The 22,849-nt window shown below is 41.1% G+C and overlaps 1 protein-coding gene across 2 annotated transcripts in view; it reads right to left on the minus strand.

The window, feature by feature from the left end:
- Positions 1-21,600, minus strand: part of FCHSD2 (FCH and double SH3 domains 2) — a 259,676-nt gene extending 238,076 nt beyond the window's left edge. Inside the window, exons 1-3 of one of the 2 annotated variants that reach the window (XM_046685616.1) lie at positions 21,465-21,593; positions 19,799-19,905; positions 19,606-19,703 (exon numbers count right to left, since the gene is read on the minus strand). In XM_046685616.1, the coding sequence (XP_046541572.1) occupies positions 19,606-19,661 (56 nt within the window). In that variant the 5' untranslated portion in view covers positions 19,662-19,703; positions 19,799-19,905; positions 21,465-21,593. Of the gene's footprint in view, positions 1-19,605; positions 19,704-19,798; positions 19,906-21,464 lie in introns of both variants that reach the window. The other variant, XM_046685615.1, reaches the window with a different exon arrangement.
- Between the last annotated feature and the right edge of the window lie 1,249 nt (positions 21,601-22,849).

Raw genomic sequence — 22,849 nt, forward strand, 5'->3', positions numbered from 1 at the left:
AAAAGACAAAATCGTCCTATTTGCAACAACATGGATGGACCTTGAGGGTATTATGTTAAGCAAAATAAGTCAGACAGAGAAAGACAACCACCACATGATTTCACTCACATGTGGAAGATAAACTAACACACAGACAAACAGAAAAGTTTAATGGTTACCAGAGGGGAAGGGGGTTGGTGGGTGGGCACAAGGGGTGAAGGGGCACATTTATAGGGTGACTGACAAATAATAATGTACAACTGAAATTTCACAATGTTATAAACTATGACAACCTCAATTTAAAAAAAAAGTGGTGGCCAGAATACTACAATTCCAATCATAATACTGCAAAGGAACTTAACATTTTGACAGAAATGGGAGAAGAATCACATCCTGCAGGTTACTAAACATATTTATTTATAAATACATATTGTGGAAAATTCAAAATCTACCCCTGGATATACAGAACTCTGAACTTGTTACAGCCTAGTTCACATCTCTATTACTATTCATTGGAAAATCTGTATTCTTAAAGGTGCTTTGTAATATTTCTCTAAAATTAAAACTCTTTATATTTGAATACACACCTGATTTAAGTCTGAGAAGTTCCCTTTGGTAAATATTTGCTTTACAAATGTTACGTAAAGCTGATAAAGCAAAAATGAAAATGAGAATGAAGCTTACTCATCTGGTATCTCCAGATACTACTTTTAAAAATATAAAAGGAAGCAACATAAACTTAACAGTGACCATCTCTGGATATCAGGATGATAGGGTGATTTTAATTTTCTATAAACAATTTTTCTTTTTGGGGGGGGTGAGGTGGATTGGCTCTGAGCCAATATCTGTTGCCAATCTTCCTCTTTCTGCTTGAGGAAGATTGTCACTGAACTAACATCTGTGCCAATCTTCCTCTATTTTGTATGTGGGACACCTCCACAGTGTGGCTTGATTAGTAGTGTGTAGGTCTGTGCCCGGAATCTGAACCCACAAACCCAGGGCTGCCAAAGCAGAGCGCACGAACTTAACCACTATGCCACCAGGCTGGTCCCTCTATGAATATTTTTTTAAACATCAGAGTACAACTGAAAATACAAACAAACATCCATGTAGTTATCACAAATGTTAAACTTGCATCCTTCTTGCTTCACATGTATTTCAGAGAAACATAACTGCACAGACACACAAAGTACCAGCTCTATTATTCTCCCCTCTTCTCTTCTCAGAGGAAATCAGTATCATGTCCTTCCCACTCAAGTGCTTTCACTTTCAGTATACAGGTTATCTATCAATAGTACATAGTATTTTGCCATTAGTCGCAGAGCTCAGCTCTCTCCTCTTTCCCAGCAATTTAGCTCTGGTGCCAAACTTGCATATCCTACTAAGTAAAACTTAGTCCTAGACTTAATTTTACTCAATCTTCTTAAAAGGCAATTATGTATATCCCTTGGGATCGATCAATTGATCTCTCTCTCTCACACACACACAGACATACACATACATACATACACCAAGAAGATCAGTCAATTCTGCTTATTTCTCACATATTTATCCCAGAAAGGAGTTCCAGTAAACGCAATTTTCTCCCCCATCTCATATTTCAAGCACTGTTCTATTACACCCCACTTAGCTAGATAGTCCATTACACAGAGTTTTGGAAAGACATCTAAAAAGCAATAAGAGAAGGGCGGGTACAGAAAAGGCTTTCCAGATGGCAGCATTCTAAACATGTAACTGCAATAAAATATTTAAAAAATTAAAAATTGTGATCTTGGACAAATTAGTGAATCTCTCTGGGCTTAGGTTTCCTCACCTATATGAAGTGAGTAATAGTACCTACCTCTCGAACTGCTGAGATGATTAAGCATTTTATAAACAGAAAAGCAATCTGTAAAGCTTAAAACAATAAAGTCTTAACAAAGTATTAATAATTGTTAAGGGCCAAAAAATATCTATATCCTTAGACACTGTTTGTGTGTGTCTGTGTATGTGTGTGTATGTATAAAAACACTCATTGAACCATATCTAAAATAAAATTTTGGAAGCAAATGTTGAACAATGGATTAGTTAAGTACTGGGTGAGTAAATAATAATATACCACTGTAAACAATAGTTATCGTAATTTCTAACAATGGTCTTCAAAGTTTAACATACATGAGAATCACCTAAAAGGGCTTGTTAAATCACAGATTGCTGGGTCCCACACCCAGAGTTTATGATTCAGTAGGTTTAGGATAAAGCCAGAGAAACTGCACTTCTAACAAGTTCCCAATTGGTACTGAAACTACGGATCCAAGGAACACACTCTGAGAATCGGAGAATTATAATTATAAAACCGCTCATCCTTCCTTGTCCCACCAAAAACAAACAAAATAATTAAATCAATTTATACATTTATATATATAGTTTTTAAAAATTATATACACATAAAAGAAGGGAGAAAAAACTAATAACAAGCCAAACCACCACCATCTTATTCATCCAACAGGGCTATGTTAAAAGCAAAATAGGGGCCGGCCCTGTGGCTTAGTGGTTACGTTCACGTGCTCCGCTGCGGCGGCTCAGGGTTTCGCTGGTTCGGATCCTGGGCGCCGACATGGCGCCGCTCATCAGGCCACGCTGAGGCGGCATCTCACGTGCCACAACTAGAAGGACCCACAACTAAAATGTACAACTATGTACTGGGGGAATTTGGGGAGGAAAAAAAAAAGATTGGCAACAGTTGTTAGCTCAGGTGCCAATCTTTAAAAAAAAAGCAAAATAAACTTTAAAAACTACCGATTATTTCACCAACATTTTCAACCAACAAAGAATCCACTCTCAGTTATTCAAGATTGGTTATCCAATTGATAATTTTCTACATCTTGGAAATTCACCTCTCCTGCAGTATCTCTTAACCAAGGCAATATTTCCTGGAATGCCTAAGGTCAGGAAGAGGATCCGAAATGCATATTAAACAACCTTGGTAACTCCTAAACAGCAGTTCTCACCTTTACTTACAAATGAGAATCACCTGCTATGCTTTAAAAAACACATATGCCTAGGCCTCTCCCCGAATCTACCAACTCTGAATCTTAAGAGAAAGGCCCAAGCATCTCCAATGTTGTGAAGTGCACAGGCAACTCTCACTTTTACAATGCATTGTTGGGACCTACATTTGAATAAGCTATGTTTAATTCTGGGAATTCAAAGTACTTCAAAGACAATGTCATCACACTGTGATGCAATATTCAGGAACTGGAAAAAGCTCCATGATTTTCCTCATCACATAACCATCTTCCCCTCTCACTCCCACTTCCCAGCATCACAGAGGTTGGGGAGCATCTCCTCTCGGACTGATCAAATGCAGTCTAAATAGAGCTGCTTTTTCTCTAGTTACATGTATTGACCAACTGATTTATTTGAATGGGGTATCTTTAAACATCTTTGCCTTTCAGCTCTGGATGCTCCCTAAATAAAAAGAAATAATGTCGTCAGACTGAGTTACCTGAAAAGAGATAATTTTATCGCAAAGAAACTGAAGTCCAGGTTTGTCGTGAATGGGCCCCAAGATGAAGAGAGTCACAAGAAATCCTCCAATGATTTTTATCATAACATCCTTTAAGTAATATTTAGGTCAATTTAGTAAAAATTCCATGATGATCGAAGATTACTATGTCCTCTCATTTTTCAAAAGTGTTGATATCATGGCACACACACACACACACAAAAAGACCTGAGGAAGGGAAGGTTAAAACTCTCCAACTAAAACTGCATTTTCAGGGGGTCGGCCCAGTGTCGCAGTGGTTAAATGCGCACGCTCCGCTTCGGCAGCCCGGGGTTTGCCGGTTCGGATCCCGGGTGCGGACATGGCAACGCTTGGCATGCCATGCTGTGGTAGGTGTCCCACATATAAAGTAGAGGAAGATGTTAGCTCAGAGCCAGTCTTCCTCAGCAAAAAGAGGACGATTGGTGGCAGATGCTAGCTCAGGGCTAATCTTCCTCAAAAACAAAAACAAAAAGAACCCCTGCATTTTCAAGTAAAAAAATTACTTTCCATTAGGACTTATCAATATTAATCAAGTTGGCAAAATCATCTTGTCAGGAGATCCATAATCAAGTTCACCTTTGAACATCAGGACTTTAAATGTTTTCATTTATGATATATCATATTTAAGACCCAATTTACGATGTCAAGTTTTCTTTGCCAAGAAAAGAGTGGGAGACATTCACTAGTCAGATAATCTTTTATTAAAGTGGAACACACATTCCTTTGAGATCATGGCAGAGAACACATATTAAACATTTTAATCAAATGAAAATCTTTGCTATTTCTATAAGATGCAAATAACATAATTTTTTACTACATTATTTGTCTTTAAACGTCGTTAGTGCAGGATATATCTTATTCTTTATCCTTGAATTACATTGTACATTTAAAAGATACATCATAAATCTTTCAGAGCCTTCTGCCTGGCAGAGTTGCTCACGTAAAATTAAACACTGAGGTCTTTTTCCTTGCTTTCTCCTTCCTTACAATGATACTGACATATAACACTTAGGAAGTTTGAAGACATAAACATTTGTACTAAAATATCAAGACTAGCCCTAGATCAATGACCAAAGATACCACATTAACAAAATAGACCACTGTCAAAGCCATTTAAAAAACTTTAACAAAGTTTTACAATTTGTTACTATTATTCTTCTATATTTGTTTTTTTTAAAAACTAATGGAATTTTGAAAATCTGGTTATCTTCCTGAAAGTAAATTCAGGATTATTATGTCTCCTCAGAAAAATATGTCTCCTCATGCATACAGCTAAACAAAATGTAAGTAATTAGCTAAGAGCAATTTATTTTCTAGGTAAGAAGCATTTCAATAACTTTTGTAAAGTACTGGTTTCAAACACGTAAAGAAGAATTTTTTTATTAAAGTGAGCTTACTAACAAATATAAAGTATCATAAGATTATACACATTTCTACCACCCAATATAAACTGATTCTAAGCTATTTGTGGAGTATATTTTACTTTAGGTACACTGCCAAAAAGTTAAAAATAAACATAATTAGGTGGCCAGAGAAAACACTGCTGCATAGCAAGACTTTAGCTCTATTCAGAAACTTTGTATCCTTTACTCAGTCACCACAAAACTGCCTGGTCTTAACCTATAACAAAAAAAGACAGACAAGGCATTTTTCAACTATGGAAATATGTCAAAATATAACCTAATTATCAGAAAAGCTAAGAGATCCCTACAAGTCCAGTGTCCCACACAATCCTTCAACAATCCTGGATCCGAAAAAACATTAAACTCCAGACGATGGATCTTCTTCCACTCCTCCACTTATCAGCCAGACTGAAAGGTCTGCAAGGCACTGAATCCTACACCTCTTCTATGGTAACTATTCTAAGTAGCAGTTCTTAAAAGAAGATGCTATACTCCATCCACAACGTCTGGACATGGTGGGTACTGAAAATGCTGTGCCTCCAATTATTTAAAATAATCCTGAGTGAAAGACATCTGTCTTCTACTCTCAAGAAAACTGAGTACAGCTATCAAAACCAGGGAAAAAGTGGTGCTATGTTCAATGGATTCCTGCCAAGATCTAACAAAGGCTGAGAAAATATCTATCTAACATAGGTTCTCTCACTGCTTGGAAATACTATGAAAATTTCACTTGATTTCAAAAGCTATATCATACACCTTTAGAGACAGTTTTCAATGAGAGAAAGAACTTAAATTTTAAAGTCAGGCATATACACCCAGGTTCAAATCCAGATCTTCCATTTCTTAGTTCTCTGATCTTGGGCAAGTCACTTAACCACTCTGAGCCTCAGTCTCCTCATCTATAAAATGAAAATAGTAATAATAATAATAATAATAATAGAATGCATAGTTGCTGGGAGGCTTTGAGATATAATTAATGTTCAACAAGTGTTGACAAGGATGTAGAGAAATCAGAACCCTCACACATTACTGATAGGAAAGTAAAATGGTGCAATCCCTTTGGAAAACAGACTGGTAATTTCTCAAATAGTTAAACACAGAGTTAACATACTACCCAGCAATTCCACTCCTAGGCATATACCCAAGAGAAATTAAAATACATATAAATGAAAAAATTTGTACACAAATGTTCATAGAACTGTTACTCATAATAGCCAAAAGTGAAACAACCCAAATGTCCATCAACTGATGAATGGATTAATAAAATGTGGTATATCCAAATAACAGAATATTTTTTGGCAATAAAAAGGAGTGAAGTGGGGCCAGCCCATGGCCCAGTGGTTAAGTTCACGTGCTCCGTTTTGGCAGCCCAGGGTTTCGCCAGTTCAAATCATGGGCACGGACATGGCACCGCTCATCGGACCTTGCTGAGGCGGCATCCCACATGCCACAACTAGAAGGACCCACAACTGAAAATACACAACTATGCACCAGGGGGCTTTGGGAGAAAAATGAAAAACAAAATCTTTAAAAAAAAAAAAAAAGGAATGAAGTACTAATAAATGCTACAACATTGGTGAACCGTGAAAACATTATGTCAAGTCAAAGAAGCCAGTCACCACAGACTACATATTGTATAAGTCCATTTATATGAAATGTCCAGAACAAGTAAATCTATAGAAAGCAGATTAGTGGTTACCTAGGGCAGAGCAAATGGGGCAAAAGGGGAAGAGTGATGGCTAAGAAAGGCAGGGTTTCTTTTTGTGGTAATGAAAATGTTCTACAATCGATTGTGGGGATGGATTCACAACTCTGTGAATACACTAAAAGCCACTGAATTATACAGTTTAAATGAGTGAATTACATGGTATATGAATTATATCTTAACAAAGCTGTTAAAAAATGCCTGTGCTACGGCACACGTACATTTATACATAGAATATCCAAACTCATATACCCAAAAGCAGAGAATTAATTAAGATTAGGTAGATATTAAATACACATAAACACATAATCCTACTTATGTATTTAAAGGCAGTTCCATTTCTAGCCATGATGAAGTAACTGGTACCAGACTAGCCCACCTGGAGTAACATCTATAAAACTGGACAAAATATATGACTCTACTATTTTTAGGTATAAAACAACTGGCAGCACAGGAGGCATGGACCATGTTCGCTCCAGCTTTCCACCTGAAACACTCACTCTCTCAACCGCATCACAAGGAAGTGGAGCCTAAGCCAAGCACGATGGTCTCAGTGAACTGAGATCAGAGTTCTGGACTACTGGGATGGTGAGAATTTACAGGACAAGGTAGTGGAGAGGAGGCAACACTGCAAAGGGGCGGCCCTAGAAAACGCATGGGGATTCCCTGAGCATCCTTAGCTGAGTACTGGGCTACACATAAGCCAGGGTGAGATTCCATGCGGCCTAGGAGAGTCAATGCTGCAGGTCTAAAAGCTGGACAGATACCAGAAGCTGCAAACTGCTGGGAGACGTTGGAATTTCAGCTCAGCCAGAGTGGAGACATTGCTGTACACCCTAGGCATGCAGGCTTTCAGTTGAAACCCCAAAATTCAACACTTTTTAAAGAAAGACAACACAATCGAGACTTCCTATAATGTGTCATCCACAATGTCCAAATAATCAAAAATTACTAGATGTGCAAATAAAATGTGACCCATAGTCAAGGGGAAAAAGCAGTAAATCAAAACAGACCATGAGATGACTCTAATGTTGGAAACATCAGGCAAGAGCTTTAAAATAGCTATTATAAATATGTTCAAGCACTTAAAGGTACAATATCAGAAATGAAAACTTCACTAGATGGGCTTAAAAGCAGATTGAAAACTATAGAAAGACCAATGAATCAGAAAACAGATTAATAGAAATCATCCAATCTGAAGGACACAGATATCAAACAGTTTAACATATGTATAATTGGAGCCCAAAAAGGAAAGCAAATGGAACAGAAAAAAATATTTGAAGAAATAATGGCCCCAAATTTCTCAGGTTTGTTGAAAAACATCACCTATGGATCCAAAAAGCTCAGTGAACCTCAAGCAAGATAATTACAAATATACCACATTAGTCACATCACATTCACACTGCGGAACACCAAAGATAAAGAGGAAAAAAAGCTATCAGAGAGAGGGGAAAAAAGCACATTATATAGAAGAGAACAGTATATAAGAAACAGCTAACTTCTCATCAGATAATAGCCAACTTCTCATCAGAAACAATGAAGGCCAGAACACAATGGAGTGACCAACTGTCAACCTAGAATTCTATATCCAGCAAAAATTGTCTTTCAAAAATGTAGGTGAAATAAAGACATTTTCAGATGAGTAAAAGCTAAGAGAACTGTCACCAGCAGAACTGATATAGTATGCTGAAGGAAGTTCTTCAACCCAAAAGGAAACGATACCAGATGGAAACTCAAACCTGTATGTTGGTTTCAGGAAGAAGAGAGTCAAAATTGGTAAATATAAAAGACTTTTTTCCTTCTCTTAATCTCTTTAAAAGATAACTGTGTTTAAAGCAAAACTAGCACTGTATTATGAGGCTTATAAAGTAAGCAGCACAATGCCTGGGATGGAGTAACTAGAATTGGACTATTGTAATAAGTATCTTACATGGAGTGGTATAATATTAACTCTAAGTATACAGTGATAAATTAAAGATGCATGGTGTAACACCCAGAACAACCACTTGAAAAAGAGAAATAGGTAAATGCAAGAAAAGAAAAATGGAACACTAAAAACATTCAATCAGCTCAATATAGCTCAGACACACCTCTACAGTAAAACAGACAAAACAATTCCCCCATGGAGAAAGTTGGCTAATAATGCAAAATACATTTCACCACAGAAACAATATTTTAAATGATTACTGATGTAAAATCTTTGGATAAAGTTAGCTAAAATAAAATGAGAAGCTGGGCAGAAATCTAACCACCCAATATGTTTCCTCATTTGGAGACAAAACAATTCCACAAGAAAGAACGGAACACGGTAGTGCATAGAGCCTGTTTCCCCAACTCTGAACTACAACCAGCTGGAGACTAGTCATTTATGAAGAGAAGTCTGTAAATCAAGTATTCTTAAAACTCATACATATTAGAAGTAAACTGTAAAGCCTACTAATGATTAAAATCACTTCACTAAAAACTAATTAAAAGCCAAAAATGACATTTTAGCATCAGCTATGTAAACTTTTACAATATCTGTTATGTTTAACAGACATGCAATAAAACGTTTACCAGTACTGTATCATTTAATTTTAGTTTTGAAAGTAGGTAATATTCACATAGTTCAAAATTTAAAACATACAGAAAAAAGTATACAATAAAAAGTCTCTGCCTCTCGTCCCCATTCTCCAGCCGCCAATGGGAGAAAAACAAATACCACTAAAATATAACCAAGGGGTATACGCCCTCAATTGTTTCCTGTGGGACCACAGACATGGTAACACTTTTTATAACACCAGAAATAACATTTTCTTTCTGAATTGAGCTTATTTCAAAGTTCACAAAACAGAAAACATCTGGATGACAAGACACTCATACACGAACGCCAAAAAGGAGATCAAATGAAATGTTAAAATAAAGCATCACCAAGGAATACTGCGAGGACACAATAACAAGAAGCAAAAATATCAGCTAAGGTTCTATTAAGTCAGTCCTGACCAACACATGACAGGAAACTCACAGCAATGGAACAAAGGAGGGGGTTACAAGTTTCTCTGCCTAGTTCCCAAATTAGTCACTGAAGAGCCAAAAGCACAAACCAGACTTACAAACTCCTGCTTATGCATCAGATCATTCCTGAAGACTGACACTGACAAAACAGAACGGCATCTGTGGGATTCAAATGAACATCTGAAGGATTTACGAAGAAAAACATCGATTCACCATCAAAGCCCTCCTCAGGTAAAAGGCTTCATACTTTCAAGACTAAATTGCCAATCCTCAATTATTAAGAGGCAAATTATTCAGCTGGGAGTAATTCTAGCCCTTTTTTGTCCTTCCCTGCTTTCAGTTTAGCCACTTTGCTACTCATTAATGCTTTCACCTGAGAAGTAACAGGAGTTCCGCAAAAATACAGCTGCCTGGAGCGCCCTTAGACCACCAGAATACCAAACGTGACAAGACGTTTAACCACTCCTACATTCCTAGGAGGAGAATCCTTAGAGGCCACTGGCCTATTGGCCCAATACCTATGGCAAATATAAAAACCCACTCCTTACTTAATTCACCGAATTCAAAAGGAGTTGTGAGCAGAGAGACAAATGGTTTCCGAGGAGCCCCTTATTCCCAGTCTGCTTGAGACAACTGGTATTCCAGCCATACCTTTCACAATCTAACTCCAACACATTTTTCACACTTTTATAGGATACAGTAGGAGTAAATTAGAAATGGGTCCCTGTGGCAAGCAAGGCAAAACAATAATGTGGCAAAAGCCATATTACTGCCACCAATACCTTATTTCTTGCTGGGAAAGACCACCTCTCCAAGAAGATAGTCACATTCCAGCCTCCTCTGCAGTTAGGCATGCACGAGCTTACGAAGCAAACTCAGCCAACGAGATACAAGGGAAAGTCTACTGGGATAAGTTCTAGGAGAAACTGTCTTTCCTAGTAGAAGGAAAGGAGGAGGGAAGGAAGGGAGGCAAAATCTGCATAAGGAGAAAATGCCCTTCCCTCCTCTTCTTCCACCTAACGTTGTTGGAGGAGAGTATCATCCTGGAGGTGCAGAAGCCACCCAGCAATCATGAGGAGAATCATTACCAACACACGAGAGATGGACAGTACCCAGGACTGCTGATCCTGGTAAGGAGATCCTTTACTCAAGTATTACCTGAACAGTTTATCTTTGAGGCTCATTACATTTTTTTAATCCACAGGTTACTCTCTAGTGAATGAGTAAGTCACAGACCATAATTTCTGAACTGATGTTCTCAATTACTTAACAAAATTATAGTTCACATGCATTTACTGAGCATCTATTATGCCCCACACACTACACGACAGCTTCCATATGCATTACTTTATTTATCAAAATAATCCCATACAGTATTATAATTATTACCATTTTAGATGAAAAACAAAAAGCTCAGAGAAGTTTAAGTGACTTGTGCCCAAAGTCACACAGTTAATAAGAGATTAAAAACTAGGACTGGTACCCAGGTTGTATGCCTCTAAGCCAGTGTTCATTCCAGTATATCAGTTACCCATCACAGATCACCTTCACCATCTCTCAGACTTACATACCTGGGTGTGGCTAAAAAGACCAAATAAGGGAAAGTGCACACAAAAATTGTTCAACACTTCTATACTTTTTTTTTTTTTTTGAGGAAGATTAGCCCTGAGCTAACATCTGTTGCCAATCCTCCTCTTTCTGCTGAGGAAGACTGGCCCTGAGCTAACATCCATGCCCATCTTCCTCTACTTTATAAGTGCAACGCCTGCCACAGCATGGCTTGACAAGCGGTGCCATGTCCGCACCAGGGATCCAAACAGGCAAACCCCGGGCCGCCAAAGCAGAACGTGCAAACTTAACCTCTGCGCCACCAGGCCGGCCCCTTCAACACTTCTATTCTTAAGCTGAGTGGTGGATAAGCTTCATTATTAGTCCGTGGTTCAATCCCATCTGGTTCATGAAAGTATCCTCCGTTCAAGTCTATAAATTGTAAAACTACTTCTGCAGTGGGCTACAACGGCCACCTTGTCCAGAACCAAATCCTCACATTTTAGGAGCAGATAAAGATCTATGAACAAAAGTTTATGAACTCATAAACCATTAATAGCAATAAGAAGGGGTATTATTAAAATCTTGACTCTTCCAATTCAAGTAAGCAGTGGTCTGTGACAAGTTTCATCATCTCGAATTATAATTCCCCATTTCCTCCTCTGCCTAGTTGTATCTCCTATTTTTAGTCTCCCCCTCCATAACTGACCATAATGTGGAAGTATATATTTAAAATTTAAATTCATTTAGTCAGTTAAGTGCCACATTATCTTTTAATTTTAAAATCAAGTCATCTTTTTTTGCCTTTCTATCAACAAAACGTTAAGTATGGTCCTACCTAATCTTTTCCTTGCAGCCCTGTTTTAAAAAATTCTCCCTCTCAATATTTACATCATTTTTAAGTTTTCATTTGAAAGAACACTGGATTGAGAAGCAATAATGATTGCTGAATGAATGAAAAAAGACCTGGGTCCAGTATCTGATCTGCTACTTCCAGTTTTCATCGTATCCAAAACACCACCGATGGCAAGATACATTACTATTTTTTGAAGAAGATGATTAGCCCTGAGCTAACATCTGTGGCCAATCCTCCTCTTTTTGCTGAGGAAGACTGGGCCTGAGCTAACATCCGTGCCCATCTTCCTCCACTTTATATGTAGGACACCTACCATAGCATGGCTTGCCAAGCGGTGCCATGTGCACGCCCAGGATTCTAATCCTGGTGGCGAAACCCTGGGCTGCCCAAGCGGAACGTGCATACTTAACCACTGTGCCACTGGGCCAGCCCCAAGATACATTATTTTATGTTCTACTAAGAAAAAAATGCTTCCAACTAAATTGATACAATACCCTGTCACAATTTAAAAAAATTTTTTTTATTACATAGGAGAGATTCCTTTTGGTGAGGAAGATTGGCCCTGGGTTAACATCTGTTGCCAATCTTCCTCGTTTTTTTTTTCTCCCTAAAGCTCCAGTACATAGTTGTATATCCCACTTGTAGGTCATTCTAGTTCTTCTATGTGGGATGCTGCCACAGCATGGCTTGATGAGTGGTGTGTAGGTTCATGCTGAGGATCCAAACCTGTGAACCCTGGGCCGTGAAAGCAGAGCATGCAAACTTTACCACTCAGCCACGGGGCCAGCCTCCCATCACAATTTTTATTTGCACTTATTAAAAGAGTTCTCTTAAACTTAGTCAGATTTTTAGCATATATTTCTCTTATGTATAAATTTTACAAGATAGGGGCCGGCCCCGTGGCTGAGTGGTTAAGTTCGCATGCTCCACTTCAGCAGCCCAGGGTTTTGCCAGTTCAAATCCTGGGCGCGGACATGGCACCGCTCATCAAGCCATGCTGAGGCAGTGTCCCACATGCCACAACTAGAAGGACCCACAACTAAAAGTACATAACTATGTACCGGGGGGCTTTGGGGAGAGAAAAAGGAAAAATAAAATCTTTTTTTAAAAAAAAAACAGTTTTAAATTTTACAAGATAAATGAAATAAACTGGTGCATAAACTGGCCACATTCAGAGTCAAACTGTTCTGAATCACTTTTTCAAATCAGTCATTGACACCCATGTTTCTCCACACAATATTCTCTGTGCCATCAAAAGCCCGGGTGATCCAACAACTTTGTTCCAACCATTATCTCTGGGATTTTCTTCCGAGCCTGCTGACACCTATTCGGCAAGTTCTATACAGAAAGAGACAATGACAACTGCATCACAGCCAAAAACAATGCTAAGATGTATCTGGATTTCAGAAATGTAAGAATCTAAAAAAATGTGCTTCTTAGAATTAATGAAACACAGTAACTTCCTTTGTTACCTTGAATAAGACAAAAGTCTTCCCAGGCTGTAGCCAAAATTTCCACTAATAATAGTAGCTGCCTATACCGAATACCCCCCATGCTCAGTACTTCACATATGTCATTTAACTTTCACAGAAAATCAAAAGGTAAGCATTAACCTTGTTTTACATGCATGAAATATGAGGTTCAGAGAACCTTAGTAATTTATCCAAGATCACTCAGCTAATAAGTGGCAGAGCTGGGTTTCAATCTCTGTTCTACCTTCAAAGTCTTTATTCTTTCCACCACTTCAGTGGTTCTCAAAATTTAGTGCACATAAAAATCACCTCAGGTGATTCTTCCACAGAGTGGGAAAAATATTGCAAATACTGCATATACCTGCAAATCACATAGCTGATAAGGTATATGTATAAAGAGCTCTTACAATTCAATAAGAAAGTCAAATAACCCAATTAAAAAATAGGCAAAAGATCTGAATAGACATTTCTCCAAAAAAGATATATAAATGGCCAATAAGCACATGAAAAAATGCTCAACATCATAAGCTATTAGAGAAATGCAAATCAAAGCCACAATATGCTACCACTTCACACCTAGAATGGCTATAATGAAGGAGACAGAAATAACAAGCGTTGGCAAGGACATGGAGAAACCAGAACCTTCATACATTATTGCTAGTGGGAATATAAAATGGCGTGGCCACTTTGGAAAAAAGTTCCTCAAAAAGTTAAACACAGAGTTACCAATGACCCAGCAATTCCATTACTAAATATATACCCAAGATAAATGAAAATATATGTCCACACAAAAATTTGTACACGAATGTTCAAAGGAGCATTATTCACAATAGCCAAAACGTCCATCAACTGATGAATGGATTAATAAAATGGGGTATACCCATACAATGGAATATTATTCGGCAATAAAAAGGAATGAAGTATTGATGCTATAACATGGATGAAACCTGCAAACATTCTAAGTAAAAGTCAGTCACAAAAGACCACATATTGTATGATTCTATTTACATAGATTCCATTTCTGTAGAGAGAGAAAGTAATTGCTTCAGGCTGGAGAAGGTGACGGGAAGTGACTACTAATAGAGTTTCTTTCGGGGAGACAAAAATGTTCTAAAGTTGAACTGTGGTGATGGTTGTACAACCCTATGAATATACTAAAAACTTTAAATGGGTTAATTGTGTGGTACGTGAATTACATCTCAATAAACCTGTTTTTAAAAAACCCTCTGGACCAAACTACCTCTAAGGTTCCTTTCTAGACATAACAGTCTCTGAGACAATGAAAAAAGTCTCAGAGCACCCATAAACAGACTTCAGAACCCAATCCGCAGTGACTCCCACGAACCTACAGTTTGTGTAGGTTTACACAGTACAGCAATTCCTCACTTGAGGTCGCCAGACCTCCAGGTGTCTACAAAGGAAGGACAGGTGCTTCTTGAGCCAGTTTCAATTTTTCAGAACATCTGTAAGAAACCACACACTCAGCCTTCTCAGAGGGCAAGTTTTAGGTACCTGTGCCTTTGGCTGGACTCACATTAGTAGTTTTAAACTACTTATTCAAAGCGGACTGACAGCTCGATGTACAAAAAGTAAAAAATAAGAAAACAAATTACCAGTTAAAATGTACTTTTTGAGAGGCAAAATGTTTCCAAAAAATGAGACCCATGATGAGTTCCTTGATTAAAAGCTTAGGAAATACAGATACAAGGGAAAGTAGACTAGTCTAGAAATTAGGAGAAACAGCTTAGAGTTCTCCCCAGTATAATTCGCTTCATCTCATTGTGCCTCAGTTTCCAATCTTCATCTACAATATCAACAAATGTGGGACCACCAGGTGGTGTAGAGGTTAAGTTTGTGGGCTCCACTTCAGCACCCTGGGGTTCACAAGTTCGTCTCCCGGGTGCAGACATACACACTGCTCATCAAACCATCATGTGGCACCATCCATATACAAAATAGAGGAAGAGGGGGCAGGCCCTATGGCCAAGTGGTTAAAATTCCATGCGCTCTGCTTCCACAGCCCAGGTCCACAGGTCCAGATCCCGGGCGCAGACCTACTCCACTCATCAGCCATCTGTGAAGGCATCCCACATACGAAATAGAGGAAGATTGGCACAGATGTTAGCTCAGGGCTGATCTTCCTGAAGCAAAAAAAAAAAGAGGAGGATTGGCAACGGATGTTAGGTCAGGGCAAATCTTCCTCACAAAAAAAAAATAGAGGAAGACTGGCACAGATGTTAGTGAGGGCCAATCTTCCTCAGCCCCAAAAAAGAGACATGAACAGCAATCCACAGAAAAGAAAATGTTAAAAATCCACAAATGTGATAGTATCGATCTGACTCTAAAATTCTATGATTTTTTCCATATTATATAATGACCTCCTAAAAATGTCTGCTAAGAAGGTAGTTCTTTATATTCTGGGTCCCTGCAAAGAACTTTCTTTACTGACTCTACTTTGCACATCATTAGAATAAACAATACTAAATATACAACACTAATAAACGATACATAGGATGTTGTATAGAAACCTACTTATAAGTGGTCTTAGAAAGCAAAGAGAGGGATTGGCCCCATGGCCTAGGGCTTAAGTTCAGCACACTCTGCTTCAGCGGCCCTGGTTCGCAGGTTCGAATCCCAGGCACAGACCTACACCACTTATGAGCCCTGCTGTGACGGCAACCCATGTATAAAGTGGAGGGAGGAAGACTGGCACAGATGTTAGCCAAGGGCTAACCTTCCTCAGAAGAAAAAAAAAAAGGGAGGAAAAAAATAATAATAATAAACTAAAAAGAAAGTATGCTTGTCTACTGCTGACAGCAAAAGTCAACAGGAAATGCTTAAGTAGAAAATCTCCCCAAGGCATGGAGTGTCCTTGATTAAGAACAAATGAGTTATCTTTCCTTCTCATACTTTATTTCCAACACACCAGCTTCCAAATGCATTCCTGGAACAAATGAACTGAAGAAGGGGAGGAGAGCAAAGGAAAAAAGCTGCATCATAATTGGTCTCCTCCCTTCAAAATTCCAGAAGATGAGAAGGGGGGAGGGGAACTAGCTATGACCCAGCATAAAATTCTCCTATTTACAGCTTACTGCATCGTGGTGTTTTGTTTTGTTTTGGTTTTACTTTTTTTAAAGTCACAAAAACTTTCCTCCATCTACTAGTAATTTCTTTATATTAAAAATAAAAAGCTATTTGCACTTTTTTGAGTGAATTCATACTAACTTAAACTGAGCGTAACACTGGTTGGGGGGAGCCATTGGTGAGAAAGAGTGATGTTTGTGGGGTTTTGGAGAAGAGAATGGTGGGAGCCTCAAAAAGGGAAAAGCAGGCAAGATCCTTTGCAACACAGTATCTATGAAAAGCCAAGTTCAGAGATTTCTAATGAATTTTCAAAAGGTCATTCCACTGCTAGGACAGACCAGAAAAGCCAAACCACCTCCTTCCTCAAGGAACTAAAATTATCATGAATACCAAGAGTAGGCAATTTTCAACTTCCAATTCAATATTATCATTTAAAAAAAAAAAGCAAATCAGAAACCTATAAACTCAGGTTTTAGGAGGTAATATAACACTCTGTTCACACCTATATAGAAGGGATTCATTACATTAATTTAATATAAAAGAAGAACCCATTGACTCCTTTAACAGTAAAAAACCCATTAATCCTTGGAGCCCCAACAATCTCTGCATTTATGTATAACGTATAAAGACATACTCTACATCAAATGGCACAGTACATTTTAAAATGAGCCTATGAATCAAAGTACGTAACACAAGCTCAACACACCCCTGATCTAAAGACACACTACAGCCCCCTCCAAACAGAGCTTATAAAATATGTCAGCTAAAAACAAATAAGGTGCATGGAAATATAACCAATCACATTAATTTAACAATTCTGCTAGCCTAAACAAAGGGTACAAAGACACAAAAATGAATAAGACTTAGCCACTGATTTCAAGGAATTCACATGAGGGGGGAAGCCAGAAGCATGTGCAAATTCAAAATTCTCTGAGATCACAGAGAACAACAAACTCGCCAACTTAGTGGTAACCAGAATTTGTCAGGTGAAAAGGTAAGAGGAAGGGTATCAAGAGGTAGAGAAGAGCACAAACAAAGGCAAGATGTAGAGAGCACGATTAGCTAACCAGAAGTCCTGAGTGGCCAGGGCAGGGGGAAGAAAGAGGAAGGATGCATGGGCATGAAATGGTAGTAATTAAGCCAGCAAAGGAAGCTTGCAGCTAGGCTGCAGAAGGCTGTATATGCTATGACAAGGTGTTTGGTCTTTACCCAGAAGGCCACAGAGAATCTGATATACAATAATGTTTTTAGAAAGCTAACTGGTGACAACGTAGAAGACAGAGTTAAAAGGAGAGACTGGGAGGTGGAATACTGCAATAATTATGATATCACTGCAATACTGCAAGTGAAATGCGATGGTGTCAGCAATAATACAAACAACTAAACAACAGTAGCAGGAGCAACAACCTATATCAACCTAGCAGTGATTGTGCGCCACATCTTGCATGCACTGTCATTTGATCCACACAACCTTTATGAACAAAAGCCACGACTGCCTCATTTTACAAAAGAGAAAACTTAAGTTTAGAAAGGTTAAGTCATTTTCCAGAAGTCAGCACAGCTAGGAGGTGACAGAGCCTGGACACAAACTCATGATTATTTGCCTTGAATGTCCATATACTTGACCATAAGCCCTTGCACCAAGGTACAGGCAATAGGGGAAAAAGAGAAAAGAAAGCAAACAAGAAGTTTTTAGAAGATATAATCAACAGGACTTAATGACCACTGATCACCCATTCCCCACAGAGGGTCTTCGCTTACATACTAATTTTGGCTTCTTAAACTGCTTCTGAAAATTTATTATACTTTCTTCAGCTAGAGATTTCTACTAAAACACCTTAATTCACTTAATAAACATTTAAAACTAAATTTTTAACCATACGAAGAGTTTTGGGTATCTTGCACAGGAATTAAGACTAAAAATTTCCCTGTGGCCACAAGAAAAACAAAAAGAAACAAATACAGAATTAGAGTACTTTTCAGTAAGAAAACAATGATCTTGGTATATCCAAGTTTGGGTGAGACTAGATTTATATGCCTGGTTAGAAACCCTAAAAAGATAGGTATACGGTAGAAATAGTCATAAGTAGCACCTAAATTAAATGGGGGGGGGGGGGAAGGAACTCTTTAAATTAAAATCTTTGGGCTACAAACAATTCAGCTATCCAAACACATATAATTTTATTATAATAACATATAGTTAATATTTTTCATAAAACCAACATGAGGTTGTACACCACAGGAAAAAAGAGGCAACTGATGAGGCTCACAGACCTAATTCCAATTTGAAAAATGTATTACTAAAGGGAGATAAGTAAGACTTGCAGCCACTCTGTTTCAACATGCAAATCATCTTCTATTCTTTACAAAAACATGTTTGTTGAACTGTCAGTTTGTTACAGGACTGTTCAATAAAATAAGTGGTGTTTCTTTCAATAAAATGAGTCATGCTTCCCTCTATAAAGATAGTGATTTTCACAATGCAAGCAAAATATTTTACCTATTAAATTCAAAGTTATCTTGATTATGAATACAGGTAACTTTAATGCTAAAGATAAAATATGATAAACACTTTTCACACTAAACGTAACGTTTAAAGACAAAGTTATATTTGTCACATTCAAAAAAACAGTGCTAGTATATAATCATCTAAGGTTGACTGGCTCACCACCAGATATTAACCATTAACCACAGGCGTCAGTTTAGAAATCTGTGTGAAATCCTTAAGGTCATTTACTGTTACGATTCAGTGGAAAGATTATTTAAATAAGAATTTCTACTTCAAGGATTATAGTTTGATAAAGGCCCTTGTCTTTTCATAATAGTATATGTACATTATAGGTTCCGCCACTAAAGGGAAAAAAGTTTGTACTGTGTTAGTTCCAGTTATAATTTCTAGCTGAGTCAAAGCTCTGAACTGCCTTAAAGCAGGAAATCAAAAAGGAAATTCCATCACCAGTTCCCGGAGCTTGTTAACTCAAGGGTTCTTCGAAACAGACATACAGAAGTTCCCAAACTACTTACTATAGCCTTACCTCATATCTTCAAGCAAATCACATTCTGCCTGATGTTTGGCTTGAAGTTTTGTCATCTGCTCAACTTGAATGTTTTTCAGTTCTTGTGTAACTTTCACCTAAAATACACCATATATTTATGAAGGCCTTACTGCAACTCTAACAACAAAAAATTTTACTTAAGGAAAATACTTAAACTTGTCAGAATGTATACCTCTTGCTCCCCTCTCCCCTGAAGACCACGACTTCATTATTAGCCACCGAGTTTTGTTTACCGAAGATACTTAATGAAACATCTAGCCAAATAATCTGAAACAGAGGCTAAATGAAAGCACAGGAGTATAAAAATTACAGATTAAAGAGGTGCAAAATAAACTGCTAGTCATTCCATTTTACGCACAAGCTCAATACACATCTAGGTGTTCTTAGTTTTAAAAGTCTGTCTTCTATCTCTTCCCCAAAAAAGACTCAAAGACATTAACACCAGGAGAGGTGAGCAGCGTGTAGATGGCAGAAGGGAGCATAAGAATGCCTAATATCTAATGACCGAAATTTACACAATCACGAAATTATATGCATGAATCGACTACATAAATTATTCCATAACGGCTGCGAGAAAGCACACTGTCTCAGGATGATGCCCTCGACTCGCTGACAGCGCATCAAATCACAATCTCTTTCTCACAAAGGAGAAAGCAAAAGTGACCTTCCAGCATATGCGGTGTCTTTAAGCCACCCCAGCGAGCCGGTCCCCGTGGCGGCTCCGCTTCAAACAGCTAGAACAGCAAATGCAAGCTGGCCAGTGCCTCGCCCGCCAGGCCCGGACCCCAAGGTTCCAGGTTCCAGAGGGGCCTGGAATCCCCCCGCCGGAGCCGGGCTTCCCAGACGGGTGGGAGGTACTTGGGCGAAAGAAAAAAGACACACTTAGCTGGAGAACCGGATTAAGAAAGAAAAGAGAGAAAACAGGAGTGACTTAGGCATTCAGTAAATGCCTGCCCACGAGGGGAGGACAGAACAGCGTCCTGCACCCAGCGCCCGGAGTAGACACTCAGTCACCATCTGCAGGATTAAAAAGACAAGGACGCAGCCTCAGCCCCTGGGAAAGCTGGGGAAGCGGGCAGTGAAACAGTTCTCGAAGGGCGCAGCAGGGCAGCTGCTGACAAGGCCAGAGCACCCGTCACTCCCACCGCAAGCCCAGATCGCGGTGCACACGCCACGCACTGCCGGGTTCTCGCTCTCCTGGGGCGGCAGTACCACCGCTCCCTAGCCCCCAAGCCGGAGGGGCGGGGCAGGAGTGGAGGGAGAAAGGCAGGTCCGGTCAATGCTTAATTTCTTGTTTTCCCCTGGGGTGAAGGGCGGTGACTATCCCAACTTCTTTTCGGCCGCCCCGTGGGAAAAGCAGGCCAAACCATACGGTTAGGCTTGAAACAAATTCCCGACAAATTTGCAAATGGGTGAGGGTGAACAAGTAGCTGGAGGGCTCAAATCTGGAGCAGACTAAACAATCACACGAGCACAAGGCTCTGCAAAGCTGCAGGGGCTCCCCCGCCTCCCCTCGGTGCAGCCCCGAGAATGCACTTTGCAGCGAGCAGCACTGCCATGCGCGCGCGCGCACACACACTTGCACGCCCGAAACTCTTGTGAAACGTCTGGGGGTCTCCAGTGCGGTGGAGCACACGAGCCGCGGCCGCCCCTCCGTCGGAAGGGTACCTCACACTCGCGCCTGCCCGCCTGGAGCCAGCGGCAACTCAGTGACAAGCGCGAGGCGACAGCAGTCACGGCCCCTTGCGGAAAAGGAGAAGGGGCGCGGCGGTCGCCCCGGCCGCGTTCCTTGTATGCATCCCCCCAAAACCCCAAGGCCCCCCCAGCTACACCCTCACCTTCCTCGGCGGCGGCTGCATGATGCTGAAGGAACATCAATCCTGCCCCGACGGCGGCTTGAGCTAGGACGAGGAGGAGGAGGGCCGAGAGGAGCGGGCGGCCCAGCGAGCGGGCGTGTGTGAAAGGAGAGCCTGGGAACGAGGACTCGCCCCCGAGGGAGCAAGGCCGGCGGGCGGCAGGAGGACCCGGGTCGGAGGGCGAGTGTGAAGAGAAGGAGGCGGAGCGCCGGGAAGGCCTGGGGCTCGGGCGGCCCGGGGGGTGTGTGAGGGAAGGAGGCGGAGCCCGCGAGGGGGCGGGGGCCCGGGAGCGGGGGCGCAGGGTCTCCCCGCTAGCCGAGTGGCTCGCGAGGAGCAGCCGCGTCGTCCGGCTCCCCGCCGCCGCTGCCGCCGCCGCCGCCGCCGCCGCGGGCTCCGCGGCTCCTCGCAGACGCGGCCCCCCCGCCCCCGACCCAGGCAGCCCGGCCCCCGCTGGGCCCAACGCCCCGGCTCGGCCCCCGGAGGAGGAAGGCGGCGCCGCGCTCTCCGCTTCGGCCCCTCAGCTCAGGCCGCGGGAATTTCCGGCCCCACCGCGCGGCGCAGCGCCCCGCTCCGGCGGCGGAAGGCACAGCTCAGACCCGAGCCGGGTTGCAGGGGCCGAGCCAGGCAGCGGCAGGGAGCACGGCCGCGGCGCGGGGCTCCGGATCCCGGCGCGGGGCGGGGGGAACTAACGGATCGGTCGGCAAATGGGAGGGGTAGAAACGCCAGCGGAGCACCAAAATCCCCCCGTTCTCTCCGAGAGTGGCACGTTCCAAACGCCTCCTGTCCTCCCTCCCCCACACGGAGAGCCAGCCGGGGGCTTCCCGCGCGCTTTCCCGCCCGCCTGCTGCGGCGCGCGCCTCCCGTCGGGGGCGCGCACGTGGGCGGGACAGGGCTCTGCGCCGACGCACGCGCACAAGCCGCCCACGCCTCCTGCCGGCTTTTGCAGCTGTAATGTGCGCGCGCGCGCGTGTGTGTGTGTGTGTGTGTGTGTGTGTGTGTGTGTGTGTGTGTGTGTGTGTGTGAGAGTGTGTGTGTGTAGGGGGGGCGACGATCGAAGACAAGTTTCTCAATGGGGAGGGGGGCAGCATGCCTATGGCAGTAGGAGAGTTCCGGTTTTTGCTTCTTCTCTGTCCTCCAACACCCCTCTCTCATGAGCGCATGAGCCGGCCAGAAAGACATGCATAGAGGGGGGCGAGCATGGACAAGTCCTTTTGCAGCCAGCCGCAGGTGCCTGACTGTTGCAGGGACTGGGGCGGGGTCTAGTTGTCCTTCAAAGAAAAGAAAACGGCTCTCTGCTACAGGGCATTCAAGTCGAAGAGCACGGACTGCTGGAAGGGAACCGTGAGATCCTTGAGGCCAGAGCCCGC

The sequence above is a fragment of the Equus quagga genome, chromosome 14, assembly GCF_021613505.1.
Source record: "Equus quagga isolate Etosha38 chromosome 14, UCLA_HA_Equagga_1.0, whole genome shotgun sequence".
Lineage (NCBI taxonomy): Eukaryota > Metazoa > Chordata > Mammalia > Perissodactyla > Equidae > Equus > Equus quagga.